General features: G+C 44.1%; 1 protein-coding gene and 1 long non-coding RNA gene across 8 annotated transcripts in view; one reads left to right on the top strand and one right to left on the bottom strand.

The window, feature by feature from the left end:
• The window catches only part of LOC310769782, a 57,589-nt gene extending 49,875 nt beyond the window's left edge, over window positions 1-7,714 (top strand). For both annotated transcript variants that reach the window (XR_014551814.1, XR_014551815.1), the window contains exons 3-4: window positions 868-919; window positions 6,797-7,714. This is a non-coding gene — a long non-coding RNA (uncharacterized lncRNA). The remainder of the gene's footprint in view (window positions 1-867; window positions 920-6,796) is intronic.
• The window catches only part of B4GALNT4 (beta-1,4-N-acetyl-galactosaminyltransferase 4), a 160,458-nt gene continuing 149,777 nt past the window's right edge, over window positions 4,195-14,875 (bottom strand). For all 6 annotated transcript variants that reach the window (XM_083607014.1, XM_083607017.1, XM_083607018.1 and 3 more), the window contains 6 exons: window positions 14,560-14,873; window positions 12,642-12,795; window positions 11,305-11,377; window positions 11,060-11,213; window positions 8,649-8,775; window positions 4,195-6,072 (listed from right to left, as the gene is read on the bottom strand). In XM_083607014.1, the coding sequence (XP_083463140.1) occupies window positions 5,958-6,072; window positions 8,649-8,775; window positions 11,060-11,213; window positions 11,305-11,377; window positions 12,642-12,795; window positions 14,560-14,873 (937 nt within the window). In that variant the 3' untranslated portion in view covers window positions 4,195-5,957. The remainder of the gene's footprint in view (window positions 6,073-8,648; window positions 8,776-11,059; window positions 11,214-11,304; window positions 11,378-12,641; window positions 12,796-14,559; window positions 14,874-14,875) is intronic.

Raw genomic sequence — 14,875 nt, 5'->3', positions numbered from 1 at the left:
GCTCCGCTCTGGGAATAAGCATATTTGTGTGGTCCTCATCAGCCATGGTTTGACTTACCATGATGTGCAAACTATGTTGCTCATGTTGTCCTCATGTCCTGGTATGCAACTGCAGGGCACCTTTTTAAGGGAGAACAACCAGAGTGGTACTACAAGAGAGGACAGACGCTAGTGGGAATATTACGGTATTTAATGGTTGCCTGATGTGATGCTGCCTGAAGGTGCCACTGCAAGTGTTAGGCAGTGATCTCACCGACTGAGGTGTGAGGCTCAACTCTGCTAGATAAATTGGGTTTGAACAGTAACATAATTCATATAACAATCATGACAACTCAATTATCAGGAAAATGTGCAGGGTCCAAGGTTTTACAGAAACGGTTTGTGTGACTGGGTATGTTAGGGTGAATTTCTGTACTAGGTTGGTTTTTTAACAAAGAAATGCTTTGACTTTGGGTTCACACTTTCTAAGTCACCTATGGCAGTGATGGGTTGGTGGGTGAGGCAGAATGTAGAAGTGTTTGTGCAATGAAGGGGGAAGAAAATGAATCCTTATCTGCCCGCTGAGGCTGTGCAAGCTAGCAGTGACTTGCTAACTGACATTGGAAGCAGTACCCAATTAATATTTTTGTTTGGAAAATAAGCACAACCAATGAGAAGCCAAATACCCTTTAAAAAAAAAGGAAAAAAGTTCACTTTCCATTATGCTGATGCCTCCAGCTTGTCAAGTTGATAGGTGGGAAAGAAACTCCATACATATCTCTTGCTTAGCTGCTCCCTTGCCTTTTGGGATTGCTTCAGCCCAGGAATTTGTAGGTAGCAGTTGCTGTGATGTGCATGATTAAATAATTCCTTTTTTTTTTCTTTCAGAACTGATTGTCCCCAGCTCCCAAGCTATCTCAGCAGCCTGATTTAGGAGGAGGTAGGGAAAGCTGTTGTTGTTGGTGTTGCTATTGTTGAACAGTTGGGAATCAGAAATCCTTGGTGTCCCAAATATCAAGGGGTGGATGCCCATCTATCTTCTGCCCCACCTCTGATCTTGATCGCATGGGGAAATGCTTTGTATATGACAACACATATTGGCAGTGTTGATATCTTCTTTGCATCTCTCCTCATTTTCTTCTGGGTCATCCACCTGTTGTGTTTTGTAAGCAAAGCAAGGTGAGCTGTTTTTGTGCTGCAGTCGAAGGTGCTCAGCTAGAGAAGTCCAGGTGACAGACTACTCCTGTTGTTCTTTTGTGTAAAAAACACAGAGCACACTTAGTAGTCATGCCAAGGTTTACAACAAAAATAAAATTAATATATAGTTAAATTAAAACAATATAAGCAACTATCCCTGTATTCAAACAGCCAAGATAAAACCAGAAATAAAACTGATAGCTTTAAAAGGCCAGCCTATGAAAAATAACAAGTGAGTGGGTCTGATGGACCTCTTTGGGTAAGGAATTCCCATAGGGAAGATGCTCCTGTCAAGAAACCCTTTTTCCCTGATGCCTTTGTCTAGCCTAGGAGGGTGGGGTTCTCATATCATGCCTTCTTCTGATTATTTAAGAGTCTTCAGAGGAACAAATGAGATGAGACGAGACATGCCTTCCACTACCCTGGGCCCATACCCATGGAGCTTTAATGACAGAACAAATCCATAACAAAAACCAACAGGTTTCATTGACTTTTCAGCTTAGCCCAACTCAGCTGTGGGCACCCATCAGTCCAATGGAGTGGATATGGAAGGTCTGAGATCCTTAATTGTACCACTGCAGTCAAGAATAGTATCAGGTGAAACAGCCTGATCCCAATACTATGCAAAATCTGGAACCAGCAGCATAAGCACCCACTCCAGTTTGTCTGATGCACAACTGGCCACCAGTATAATGCAATTGCATGGGTCAGTGTGTAGTGGGCCTCTAGATGTGGCTCTAACCTTGCTGGGCTAGGTATATACTGATGAGTTATCAAGATGATATTTACTGCATGGGCTCTATGATTCCTCCTTGCCCAGAGACTAAGAATGGATTCATGGAGACTGCATAAATGTGGTGCCTAGAGGTGATATGTGAGAGGTGGAAGTTTCTTTCTGTTATAGTTGTAGACCTAATGAATTACAAGAGGGAAGTCTTGAGGCCTGCTAACTTGTGTATAAGCTGAACCAGATCCTCTCCATAGGGTGATGAGGTTGAGACCCAGCTTCTGAAAACCATGACTTAGCTGTGGGTAAGGAGCAAAAATGTTGTGATTTCCCCCCTCTTTAATATACACATACCCTGATACAAAACACAACACTGATAATATATAATAATCTATAAAAAACCTATTATCAAATATATAACAAACTCATTATTTAAACACTATCATTCAATTATTCACATGTTGTTTGTCAAGCATTATAAGCTTTATATCTTTTTATTCCAGCAGCAAAAAATATTTTAACATTAAGCTGGTGTTATGTACGTTACAAAAGGGGACCAAAGTTTTTTTAATCGTTCTTTTCTAGCTGCCCTGCTGTTAATCAGTTCTGTGCACCAGCAGGCTTGCTTGTTCATGGCTTGCCTTAAGTGAGGCTATTGTGGCAGAGACAGCGTTCCTTATGAGGTCTGGCCAGAATGGGAAAAGATTAATGCAGGGAAGTCAGCTCCTCTATAATGAGATCCTGGCTTTCCTGGAACAAAATGCAAAGAGAGCACTAATCAGGGACAAGATTATTCAGAGAAGATGAGGTGCCATCTTTCATGAGTTTGTTCTTCTGCTTATGCCTTTGCAGGGATTAGCAAGCTGTAGTAACTTGCCATCAGCTCTGTATCCATGTATTTGACGCTTGAAAGAGTCTGCATTGCAAACAGCCTTAGCTGAATCTCCAGAGCTAGCAAAAAGGAACATTCTATCATGGCAGAATCAGACTAATAGTGTTGCCCCACCCCCAAGTGTGTTTTGTTCAAAAACCCAAAATGCATTTAGCCACATTTTCTTAATGAACACATTTCCTAGCACCTGCCGAGTTCCTCCTGCCTCTCGTGTCCTTTTCTCAGTGGCACTGCCTGCCTTCCTTCTATTTTTTCCCTTCTCTTTAGAGCTAAATATAGCCCAAAAGCATGTCAGTGTGACCACACCCAGCTGTGGCCGGCCAGGGTGAAACCTGTGTGGCAGGGCAGAGCAGCGTTGATGAAATCTGGATGTGAATGTCAGTTTGAAGGCATTTCTTTCACATCCTTAATGCCTTTTCTAAAATTCAGAAAGTTGTTTTTCTCTTACAGAAACGAATACAATGTGCCTTTCTCTTGCCCCCATTTAACGCAACCAGGCGCTCAGCATGAGTGGCGTTCTTTTTCCCCACTGCACTTTCCACAGGTGGGGCGGGGGCAGTTCACCATCCACAGCATGGCAAAGGGAGAGGGCACCAGCAGAAGTTCTCACGGATGCCATTGTGACCATGTTGGCAAATCCAGGCTGAAGCGTAAAGGTGTTTTGGGTAGTGCTTGCTCAAACATGCCCTCCAGTTTCTTTAGATTTCTTCCCTTGTAAAAAGAGACTTCTGTTTTTATGCTTCATTCACAATGTGCTTTAAAAGGCATTTGTAATTTTGCAAAGAAAAATATGGTGTGTTTTTCTTTCTATTAAGTATTTCCCTGGCACCCTGCAGCCTTCCTGATCTGAAAAGGCCCATGGGATGAATTTCCTCCATGGTCTCCTCTCCTGGAGTTACCTGAGGCTGGGGCGACTGGCAACCTAGCTCCTGGATTTAAGCGCTCTTCCCTTTGTTTCTAAGGGAAGTGCTTCCTAATACATTTTTTTTAAGTGTACTGATTTATTTAAAAGTAAAAATAACTTAAAAGCTGGGAGCATGGTAGACAACCCTCCCAGCTTCCTGTGCTTACAGCAAAGCCCACCCTGGGATGTCACAGGCTTTTCATGCTTGGAGGGGCTGCAGAATGCAGAGCACCAGGGAGATGACTTTGATAATTTCTCATTTATGATAGAGATTGCTTGGGGAAAAGTGGGAGAAGTTTTCAGCACAGCACCAATTGCAGTGTCAGACCCTCTTGGGGATAGTCTAGGTGAGGCAAAGGTTGAGTGCACCAGTAGTGTCACAACACAATACTCTTCCTATACCATTGCATGGCTGGGAGGGGAAGGATCTTTGCAGTGGAAATCAATCTTTTTTCAGATGGCATTTGCAAAGCACCAAAACTGAAACCTGGGAGATAATCAGAACCAAGACATTTACTTTATTTTTAATAACAATATCAATAAAAATAAAAAAATAAAACAAAACCAGACATAACTTTCTGAAAACAGCTTTCTACCTCATAATTTCACAGAAATTAGCTTGGAAATATTGTTGTGCCCTCCCCTCCTTTGATTCCTGCACCATCCCTTTCTGTTACCCCAACCACAGCAGCCTGTGAAGATGAACCTGAGGATAGTGAAACCTCACCTACTTCTCCAACTGTGTGTGGAAAAGGAGGGGGGTTCCTCTGGAAGTAATGTGGACTAGAGGAAAACATGGGCCTCCAGTCCACTCTTTCAGCCCATCCTGATTTTCCTAGCTATCCAATCCCCTCCCCAAAATGAGGGTTTTTATGGTGGTGGGTGTTCACACCTCATAGCATGAGGGTGGTACCCACCTTTCTTTCATTAGCTTGGTTGGGTGACTGGAGAAGAGTGGGCAGTAACTGGAAGCTTAGGCTCACTGAGCAACTCAGCACTCATGGTTTCCCAGGGTTTCTCCTTAATTCCTGGCTGCTCCAATGCTGATGGTTATACAGAAACTCACCTACTCTCTCTGTGGCCATTCAAATGGCACAGAGAGCTACTCGATACTTTCCTTGTACATTCAAACAACAGATGAAGGATGAAAGGGAAGAATGAGAAGGGTGCAAGCCAATTCTGATGCGAATTTGTTGTGATGGGAAAAGAAAGTGGAAGGGCCTCAATACTTTTCTGTTCCTTTGCCATTTCATTGAAGTGTGAAAGAGAACTGTACTGTTCCTATCTGGAATATGTGCTCACATTGGGAGTCTCTGCACCCCCAGCGCAGGGAAGATGTGCAAGTTCTCTTTCTGATAAGACTGAGATGTGGAAGAACAGGAAGCACAAGGTGCCTATACCCCCAGCCCCCTTAGCAAGATTATTGCATCTGAAGTGGCTCTGAGAGTAGTGAAGGGCACTCTCATGATTGTGCCCTCTCTCTCTTGAAACTCTTTCCCCCAACTCCATCCTAGCATGATCTTCATCAGTCACAGAAGCAGCAGGTATGTGTAGGAAGATCACAGGGGGCTAGATTTGGGGCTGCCTCTACCTAAGACAGATCCAGAAAATATGCAGATGGGCCAGAAACCCAAAATTCACTTAGAAAGACTGAAACACCCCCCCCAAAACCTGACATGAGCCTTTTCCTCAAAAATCCTCTTAGGACATTGAACTCTCCTGAGGGCCCACTTTGACCATGATATAGTGTTGAGGCCCAGTCACCTCAGGAGTGAACAGCACTTGTCACACTGAAGATTCTTCCTTTGCTTTCAGGTGCCAAAACTATGAGCCAAGTAACAACCGTGATCCTCCCCTGGCAGCTGCATGAGCTTTGTGTAGCGGTCCCAGCACCTTCCTTCCTGGCTGTAGTAATACTGGAAGGCACATCCCATTCTCCCTTTCAGCAGGAATCCCGACCTTTCAGTACTACTGAGTTAATAAATGCAATTTCTGACTAAGAAATTAGATCCCTTAAGAAAAGTCACAAAAAAATCCCAAAGTAAACATGGTTTGCTTTAAATAGTTCAGTAGAAACCCTTGACTCCCGAGAGCCCTTGTGCAGGGCCTCTGACTGATGCTGCATCCAGAAGGGCACCTGCAGCAGTGTGGAAGGTGTGCCGAGTCACAGGTAGCAAAGCCAAGATGGCAGCTGCTGCTTCCTCTTCGCCTCCCGAAGAGGACCAGGAGTGGGGATCAGCTGAGGGCAGGGCTGGTGTTTAGTCTTTGGGTGTCTTCTTGCTGCGTGAATTCCACATGCCACGTTTGGAATGGTAGTAATGGTAAAAGTTCCTGAGTCGCAAACGTTCCACCTCCAGCCCACTCTGAAGCACCCTGTGAGCAAGCCAAACAGAAGGAAATCAAGAGACAGAAAGGTCATTTAGTCCTCCAACTAAACATCTGTTAAGGACTTAAACCACTTTCAACTATGCCACTAAAACACATGCTGAGACTCTCTCACCCTTGCTAACACAGGGTATAATGTGGGAAAGAAACGGAATGTACATTTTGCCAATGGAGATTTTAAGTTATCATTGTGTGGTAACTGAAGAACAAACTACTTTTAAATGTCATGCGTGAAAACACCTTTTAGAGACTGCCTCCTAAATTATACCCCCTTCACACCTCTTTAGCATACACATTTGAGAGCATGTTCAGTGTGTCATTTGCAAACCAAAGCTGTAACACCCTTACTCAAAGAAGTCTTATTCATCTCCCTGCGACTTACTCCTGAGTAAACCCATACAGCAAACCTGAACAAACCTGCTGGGCTGCATGGCATTTAGGGAAAGATTCTCATCAGCTAATCCAGATTTCTGAAATTTCTCTCTTAAGCATTGCCAAAGCTTGAACTTCCAAAGGGTAAAGTAAGATCTTTTGATGTGGGCAAACACTTAGTGCCTAAGGATATGCATGCAGGGATTTGTTGTTAGTTGCATATTTTATTTATATTCTGTTTATTATTGTGAGTATATATAAATTGCTTTGACCACCGACTGCAAAAATAAAGGCCTCAGGTTGACAAGTAATTCTTGTCTTCTTCATCCTTCATTGCTAGGATCTGACTGCTTCCAGGTGGCGACCTTTTCGGGTGTCAAACATGCTGACATAAGAGAGGCTAGAACTGGTATTGCTGCCTGTTACTCCTTGAAAATAAATGCTAAGTAAGTGGTCGATATTCATAAGCAGCATAATGTTAGAAGAGCAAACACACAATATCATGGCTGTTTTGTGAATACAAAAATTGGGAACCTGCAGTTTTTTCTGGTCACAGAAGAAAAAAAAGTGATCTCTTCTGGCATCATGATTACATGAGCAGACCACTCATGTGAATGGTAAGCTTGTGGGGAGCCAGCCACTTGTAGTGCCGTCTGCACCAGATCTCAAAAGTAACCTCACAATGACAGATCTCACAGTGACATGAAAGTTACTGTGCTGGTCCATATTAATCCAAAGGCTATCAAGAAACAAGATCACTGTGGTTGGCCAAATCCAAAACTGCAACTATGGCATGGTGGCATCTCCCTCACCATGTTTCCAGGCTGAGCCACTCATGAAAGACATGGTCATACACACAAGCCTTGAAAGTGTTGCTTTTTGCTTTTCTAACACTACCTGGTGCTAGGGATACAGTTCACTGGGGCCAGTTCTGCAGGACAGATAAACAATGCTTTTTCTTTTATGACTCTCTCGGTGGAAGAGCAGAAGGGGCCAAAATTCACTGGTGGGGGCAAAGGCCTCTGCTGTGTGCTGGCATTACCCCAAAGAAAATTAGGAGGTTGTTCTAAGACTGCAGCAATCAAAGGGCCCTCAGTTGAGTTATGTGACCCTGCAATGTTGGCATGCAAGTTTTAAAATCAATTTACTCTACATGGTTAAATTTCTAAAGACATTTTGATAATTTGATAGCTCTACCAGATTGGTTGAAAGGAAGCCTATAAATGTAAGAAATAAATGATAAGTATGAGGAAATCCCGGTTTTGGCTCTTTCACTATTCTTTGAAGAATATATATATCAGTCATCTAACAACTAAGGGGATAGGGTTTTACTTCTCCCAGTGTACGTCAGGGACAGGGAGACCTTGCAGGTTTCCTGTGCAAACCTTGGGGTGAATGGCTTCCCCTTTGTTAAGCAGAGGTTAAAATCAAGGGTGAATGCAGCACCCCGGCCTTCTGAACACTACAACAAGGAACTGGGAATTGGTGGCACATCTTGAAATGAAAAAATCTTCAAGTAGACCAACAGCCTCGGGGCATTTCTGCAAAGTCACAGCAGAGGCTCCAATCACATTTCAGATTTGGCATGAAAGCCCCAGGCCCTTTTCAAAGTCAATTGAACAACATCCAATAGATGGAGGGGCGGTACAGCTTTGCGTTGAGAGGTGAGAGAGAGGCTGTGCTGCAGTTTGCCCCTTCTCAATTAAAAATGTAGGTAGGTGTGTGTGCAGCAGCAGAAAACACAACCTCCAAAGAATTTCATTAAAAAAGGTTAGAACATTGCTGTTGGGGAAGGAAAGGGTTAATTTTGTTGTCCTTCAAAAAAGAGAGAGAGGAAAGAACAAAAGTGGGGGGAGAGGCTAGAATGCTAGAGAATATCACCTTCTTCCTTAACATAAACATAATGGTATTTTAGGGCATTAAATTTGTCTGCGTGGTGCTGATTATGCCCACCCTGCTCAGGGATGGCAACAGGGATCTTGAACCATGCTACATATGTTGAGGCCTGCACATATGACATCATTGACTTGTGACAGACACCTCTGCAAAGTGCAGTAGACCTCAAGATCCTCATCTCTACACCAAATGTTGCCAGCTATGTACCCAGAGTCAATAAACCTGCCTTGTCCTGCACCAGGTCTTTACCCAGCACTGGGGGATTTTGGGGCTCTGGGCCATCCCAGAAATCTCACCTGTCCAACAGCTCCCAGTCCTCTCCACCCCAGCGGTCCCGGAACTCTTCTGTGTTCATCCCACCAATACGGTCAAAGTCAGATTTGTAGATCCCAAAGAGACCAAAGCCATTCACCTCCCAGTAGCCTGAGAAAAATGAACCAAGAATGTTGCCGGGATCTTGACAGCCTAGACAGTTATGGTCTCCCATTCATTTTGCTACCCAAAGAAGCCACTCTGTCCTCTGCTGGCAGCAAATATTATCTCATGTGGATTCAAAACATGTATAGAGATAACTTTAATTAGATGAACTTCTGCGAAACCAGGACTTGTTTCTCTTCTTCTTTATTCATTGTTTATACAAATTATATTGTGCCCCCCCTTCAGTAGTGATTTCAGGGCAAGGTAAAACAATTTAAAATACAAGCATCAATTAAAACAAAAAAGGAAAATACAAAGAAAAAGCATTGATCTATCTCTTGTTACAAACAACAGGGCCATGTTGCCCCCCCCCCAACATGCTCAGTGGGGAGATGATTCCACCACTAGGGTGCGAATTGCCAAGAAGGTCCTCTGGCAAGTCCCAGATTGCCTGATTCCAGTTAACAAGGGGACTGCAGAAGAACCTTCCACAGCCAACCCCAAGCGCTCCTTCAGATCCCCAGGTCCTGAGCCATTTAGGACTTACATCTAAAACTTTAAACAAGGCCCAGTGACATGCAGTCAGTCAGCGCAGGTCTTTGAGAACCAGTGTTATATGGTCTTGTGCAGACATATCCATTAACACTATGACTGCTGTTATTTTGCCCCAAATGCAGTTTCCAGACCATCCTCAAGGGCAGTTTCACATAGAGCTGATTGCAGGAGCTTACTAGTACCTGGATTGCTGCAGCTGGGTTATTCCTGTCCAGGTAAAGTGAAATCCAGGAGTCCCCCCCACCCCAGACTATGCACCTGTCCCAGTGATGCAGTGCACCCTTGTACAGAACAGACATTCCTATTTCCTGGTCCCAGGAACTACCAATCCATATCAGCTCAATCTCACCATGGTTTAGCTTCCATTTACTGTCCCTCATCCAACCCATTAGTGCCTCCACACATTGTTCCAGTACCTGCCCAGCTTCACTTGACCCAGACAGCCTTGTCCGTGCTGACTGGCAGCAGTTCTTAACAAAGTCAGAGCCCTGGGAGAAGGCAAGCATATTCACTCTGCTGCCCAATCTGTTCCAGGGCTCTTCTACCCCAGATTTTCAACACAGTGGTCAAAAATATGAAACAGATTTCAAGTGACAAGTACTTGGCAAAAAAGGAATGCCTACTGCACAAAGTGCAGATAGCCTGAAGATTTCAGATAAAATATATGGACCCATTGACACAATAATAAATAATTTAATAACACCAGGTATTAAAAATCATAACTTTGGTGTATGCTTTCTCTCTAACACACACACACACACACACACACACACACACACACACACACACACACACTTCCCTGCTGCTTTCTACTGCTAAAACATCCCCACACATGCTGAATCTCTCTCCACAGTCTCACTTGGCAGCATGACTATTCAGGGCTTTTATTGTCAAAACCATTTAGAGAAGAGCAGCCAAGTTAGGTTTCCCAGCAGGAGAGTCAGAGCCCAAGACTCCTGGGTTCTTTTCTAAACTTGTGGTGCACCCCTCAGGCAAATGGTCTGGCTTTTCTCTGCTGGGTTGCAAAGGGGATACAAAACTTCCCTGACGGAGCCACAAGAGGTTTGAGCTGAAGCCTACAGAGCAGCTGTCAACCTGCATGTTATTTCTGCTCTTGCAATGAGAGTGAAGTTTTAAGGAGGGTTTCAGATAAGAGGTTTTTATTTATTTCTATTTATTTATGAAACATACATCCCGCCCTCACACAGGGTGGTGCACAGCAATATAAAAACATGTTTTAAAATTTTAAAAAATTAAAAAGCACCAAAAGCAGTGCAGAACAATCATTAAAACAACTGGCTACACAAGAAAGTTTTAAGCAGCTGTATAGGCCTGTTGGCATAAAAATTCTTCAGGAGACTTCCAAGAAAATTAAAAGTGAAGGTGGCTTGCCAAATCTGTGCTGGAAGAGGGCTCCACAGCATTGGACAGGCGACACTAAATGCCCAACATCTAGTTGGGGCCAATTGGGGGACAATTAACAGCACTCCTCCAGGTGATCTCAGTGATCTGTGTTGTGTGTCTGTAGGCATCCTGTAAGAGGGCTAGATGGGAACAAGGGCACAATTATTGTGCCAGCAGTTTGGCTATTTAACAAATTTTTGCTGCCCAACACTAAGCTGGCTATGTGAGGAATGTAGCCATGCTGCCTCTCACGTAAGCAGCCTCATTCATTCAGACAGTCAGTCAGTCCAGCCTCCTCCACTTCCTCAGCAGCCAGACGTGTTTCACTTACCATTGGGCTCTCGCGGTGAGCTCCCGCACCCCAGCCGCATGACAATGGGCGCATAAGCCAGCTTTCCCTCCACGCAGTGCTTCCGGATGCTGTCGAGAATGTTGAGGGGGAAGTGGATGTGCAGGTCGCACAGGAACACAATACTGCTGCCATCCTGAGGGATCAAAGAGTGGCACAGACAAGCCATGACAATCAGGTATGAAGCAGTCTTGGGAACAGCTATCCCCTTTGCCCTCGGTCCTCACCTCTATGGCGTCAACCCCGGCCTGCAGTCCTGCTGAGCGCTCAAAGTTTCCTGTGCGCTTCAAGTATTGGTATCTGTGAAGAAGATGCAGACCAGTGAAATAGGTGCAGAGATTCTCTCTGTGTGTCTCTCTCTGTCTCTCTCTCTTTGCATGTGTAAGCCCAAAGTTGGGGGGTTGTTTTTGCATCCTTTGAAACCTGGTTCTAACCACCAGGGACTTCCAAATACCAGAAAGGTGGAAACAGATATGAGTGCCACCAACTGAAGGAAAACACCAAACTACAATCAAGGCAGGCTAGAGACAGTTACATATTTTTAGTTGATTAAATGATATACCTTTAACTCAACTGAATTAAGTATATTTAAATAAATTTGCATGCTACCCTAGCCTCAACGTGGATACATTTTAGAGCTGTTGAAAGGGTTGCAATACTTTGCAATTTAATGGGGGGAAATAAATTATTCCTTCTTTTTAGAAGGGAACATCAATATTTTCTTGTTCTTTATTAGTAACATGCTTGAATGAAAAGAGACTCAGCAAATGAATAACTGTCCTTTAACTTTGAGGCCCACTAGTTAAAGTGGTCTGTCACTGATTAATCAACTATGGTTGCACACCTAATTGGGAAGAAGTACCATGAAATTCAGAGGGATTACTTACATGCAAACATGCAAAGGATCTCGTTTAAAATGCAAAGTTTAAAGTCCATTACAGTGCAAATCTATGTATGCCAATTCAGAAGTAATGCCATTCTTTTCAGTGGGGTGTACTCTCTAGTGTGCTAAGAGTTGCAGTCTTAATCTACCAATTAAACTGATTGAAACTTGAAGCCATAAGGATATTATTTGCAGATTAAGTAATCAGGTTGGTATTTGGTCACAACTCATAAAGCAAAGACATCATCATAACACAGACTGAATGGAGAAATGGATGTAGCAAGGGCAGTGTGCACACAGACACAACATGCTTAATAGGGCATCTGATTTCAGCAGGCATGGTTCTATTGTTGCCTCCTCTTTCCATACACACATGATCTAGGGCATTTCTGCTATTGCCATTTGCTCTTCAAGCCTCATGTTTACAGACAGCTAAAAAGCAGGCTAGTCATGCACAATACTGAAAAGTCTGGAGAGGAAATAAAGCTGTAGATAATTTAAATGGCTTTATTTATCTACCTAGCGGCCAACTGTACCCACTGTATCATCCAAAGTAATGCGCTTGGATATCATTATTGGTCCAGCTCAGAAATCAAGCAGCGGTGGCTTCAAGACTTGAGTTGTGCAGGTACAGAAACCTAATGAGACAGGCTCCAGAGCTTCCAATGTTTCTTGCATTACCTGGGCAGGTGAGCTTCCTGAAGTGCCTTCTCCACATCCATGTCGTCACTATCAAAGTCTACCAGGATAACATTGAAGTTGGCATCCTTGGTGTTCAAGTATAGGTTAGACATGTCTGAGATGAACTGCTGTACCCAGCGTGCTTGGTTTTTAACTGTGCAAGTTATGAAAACAGGCTGTTAGCATTTGTAAGCACGCTCAGTCCATGTTGATGGGGGGGGGAGCATCTTCATGACAAAAGACTCGTATGATCTATGTGGACACATATCAGCAGTGGCAAGAGAATAACACTCTCAGCATGTGTTTCAAGCATAGCCAAGACTTCAGTGGCATTCAGCCTGTGGCAATTCAGCATTCGGCGAGCAGAAGAAGGGAATAATTACATAGTGAGTGAATACAAATATATAGTTAAGAGCAGCCCTGCTGGGTCAGACCAAAGGCCCAGCCAGTCCAGCAACCTGCTGTTTCCCACAGGGGCTAACCAGATGCCTCTGCAAAGTCCACAAGCAGGACCTGAGTACATTAGCATTCTCCCACAGCTGCTCCCCAGCAAATGGTTCTCAGAGACATGCTGTCTCTGATCCTGGACTCGGATGTAGTATACATCCATCATGATAGCCTTGACAGCTTTATCCTCCAGCATGAGGATATCCTCCCAACACTTACACTGAACAGAATTTGTCAGGTTAATGCCCATCCCCCTGGTGTGGAGAGCATCTCTAGGAGCTCTTTGCAATTCCTTTTTGTCTTTAGCATCCCGAAACATTGGGTATTACCCCCAAACGTAGCCACCTCGCTGCTCACCCTTAACTCCAGATCATGGCATATATTTGGCACATCCACATTCTCATCACAGAATATGGTTTTTGTATGTGTAAACAAACACAAATTTTAATTAATTTGCCACAGGTTTTATCTTTCCCCCAGGGGTACAGGACTTGGCTTGTTGCTTTTTTGGGGGGGGGGGACATGGTACACAGAGCTGTCTGACTATAAGTAAGTGAAACACCATGGCCTCTTCACTGCCTTTTTGTTGGGGGAAAGCCAGAATGCCTCACATCTGTATTCTGTAGTAGTCTTATAGTTTACAAAATGAGGAAATCTTGTGGGAGGGAGGGATCTTATGGGAAGTTCAGTTCCTGAACAAGCTTCCCAACTGGGGTATGGATAAAGATATTTCCCATGTGATTTTCCCAAAGAGGTACACCTGGTGCTGATAATACAGTCTTTGTAGTGTCAGGTTAAGATGTTTTTATTTATCAAGGGATTCTAAAGGGTTACGTTGCCTCACCCTGCTTTTAGTTTCTATAGTCTTATAGCCTGTCCATTTGTCCACTGTCATAAAGGAAGTTGTTTTTGTTATATTTTGTATGAAATGTGTATGGTACACAGAATCAACAGGATGAATGGCAGCTCAGATATATTGTAAAAAAAAACAATAACACACAAAAAAAACATCTTCTCATTTCATCTGTCACCCGAGTGCCCCAGGGAACAACAGTGGAGAGGCAGCAACGCTGTCCCTTGAGTAACCCATGAATTGGGCCAAGGTCCCAAGCAAACCTTTCTTGGTCTAAAGACATGCCCTTACCCCCTGCCCTGAGAAATGAAGGCAAAATGAATGAAGGATCGCTGCCTGCGATATGCAGACTCAACCCAATTTCCCCTCTGGTAAAACAAGTTTTGCAGGCGGCTGCATTGTTATAAAGAAACTGCAAAACATGTCTGAGCAGGGGTGACGATAAAACAAAAGGAATATATGTATACAGCAGGGGAAAGGAAGGCATCTCTCAAACCACTTTCAGCACACTTTTTTTAAAAAGCCACTGTTGGTGGTTGCCAGTCTTCTTTTGCCACCCGCCCTTCATTCCACTAGTCCCTAAAAAAGCAGCCATTCATTTATGGGACAGTCCCTTACCTGGCACCACAAAATGCACCATAACATTGTGCCTCCAGCTAAGCCGCAGAGGTCGGCACAGGATGGGCTTCCCATAGAGCAGGCTCCAGGCACTAGGTGATGGCTGAGATTCAGTGGACACCGTCGCAGGCCCCTCAGGGTTCACTTCAGTGCTGTCCTCTGATTTTCCCTGGTGCAGCAGGACATAGATGTACTCTGAGAGCCGCACAGTCCTCTGGCCTCTCTCCATCAGCTCCAGCTCCATCAGGTATCGGTTGCCCCGGGCCGTGTCTCGCCTCTTCTCCACATTGATGATCCTCAAGAGGGTGTAGATGCT

The sequence above is a fragment of the Podarcis filfolensis genome (assembly GCF_964270895.1).
Source record: "Podarcis filfolensis genome assembly, chromosome: 1".
NCBI lineage: Eukaryota > Metazoa > Chordata > Lepidosauria > Squamata > Lacertidae > Podarcis > Podarcis filfolensis.
This window is presented reverse-complemented; position numbering and strand designations above follow the sequence as displayed.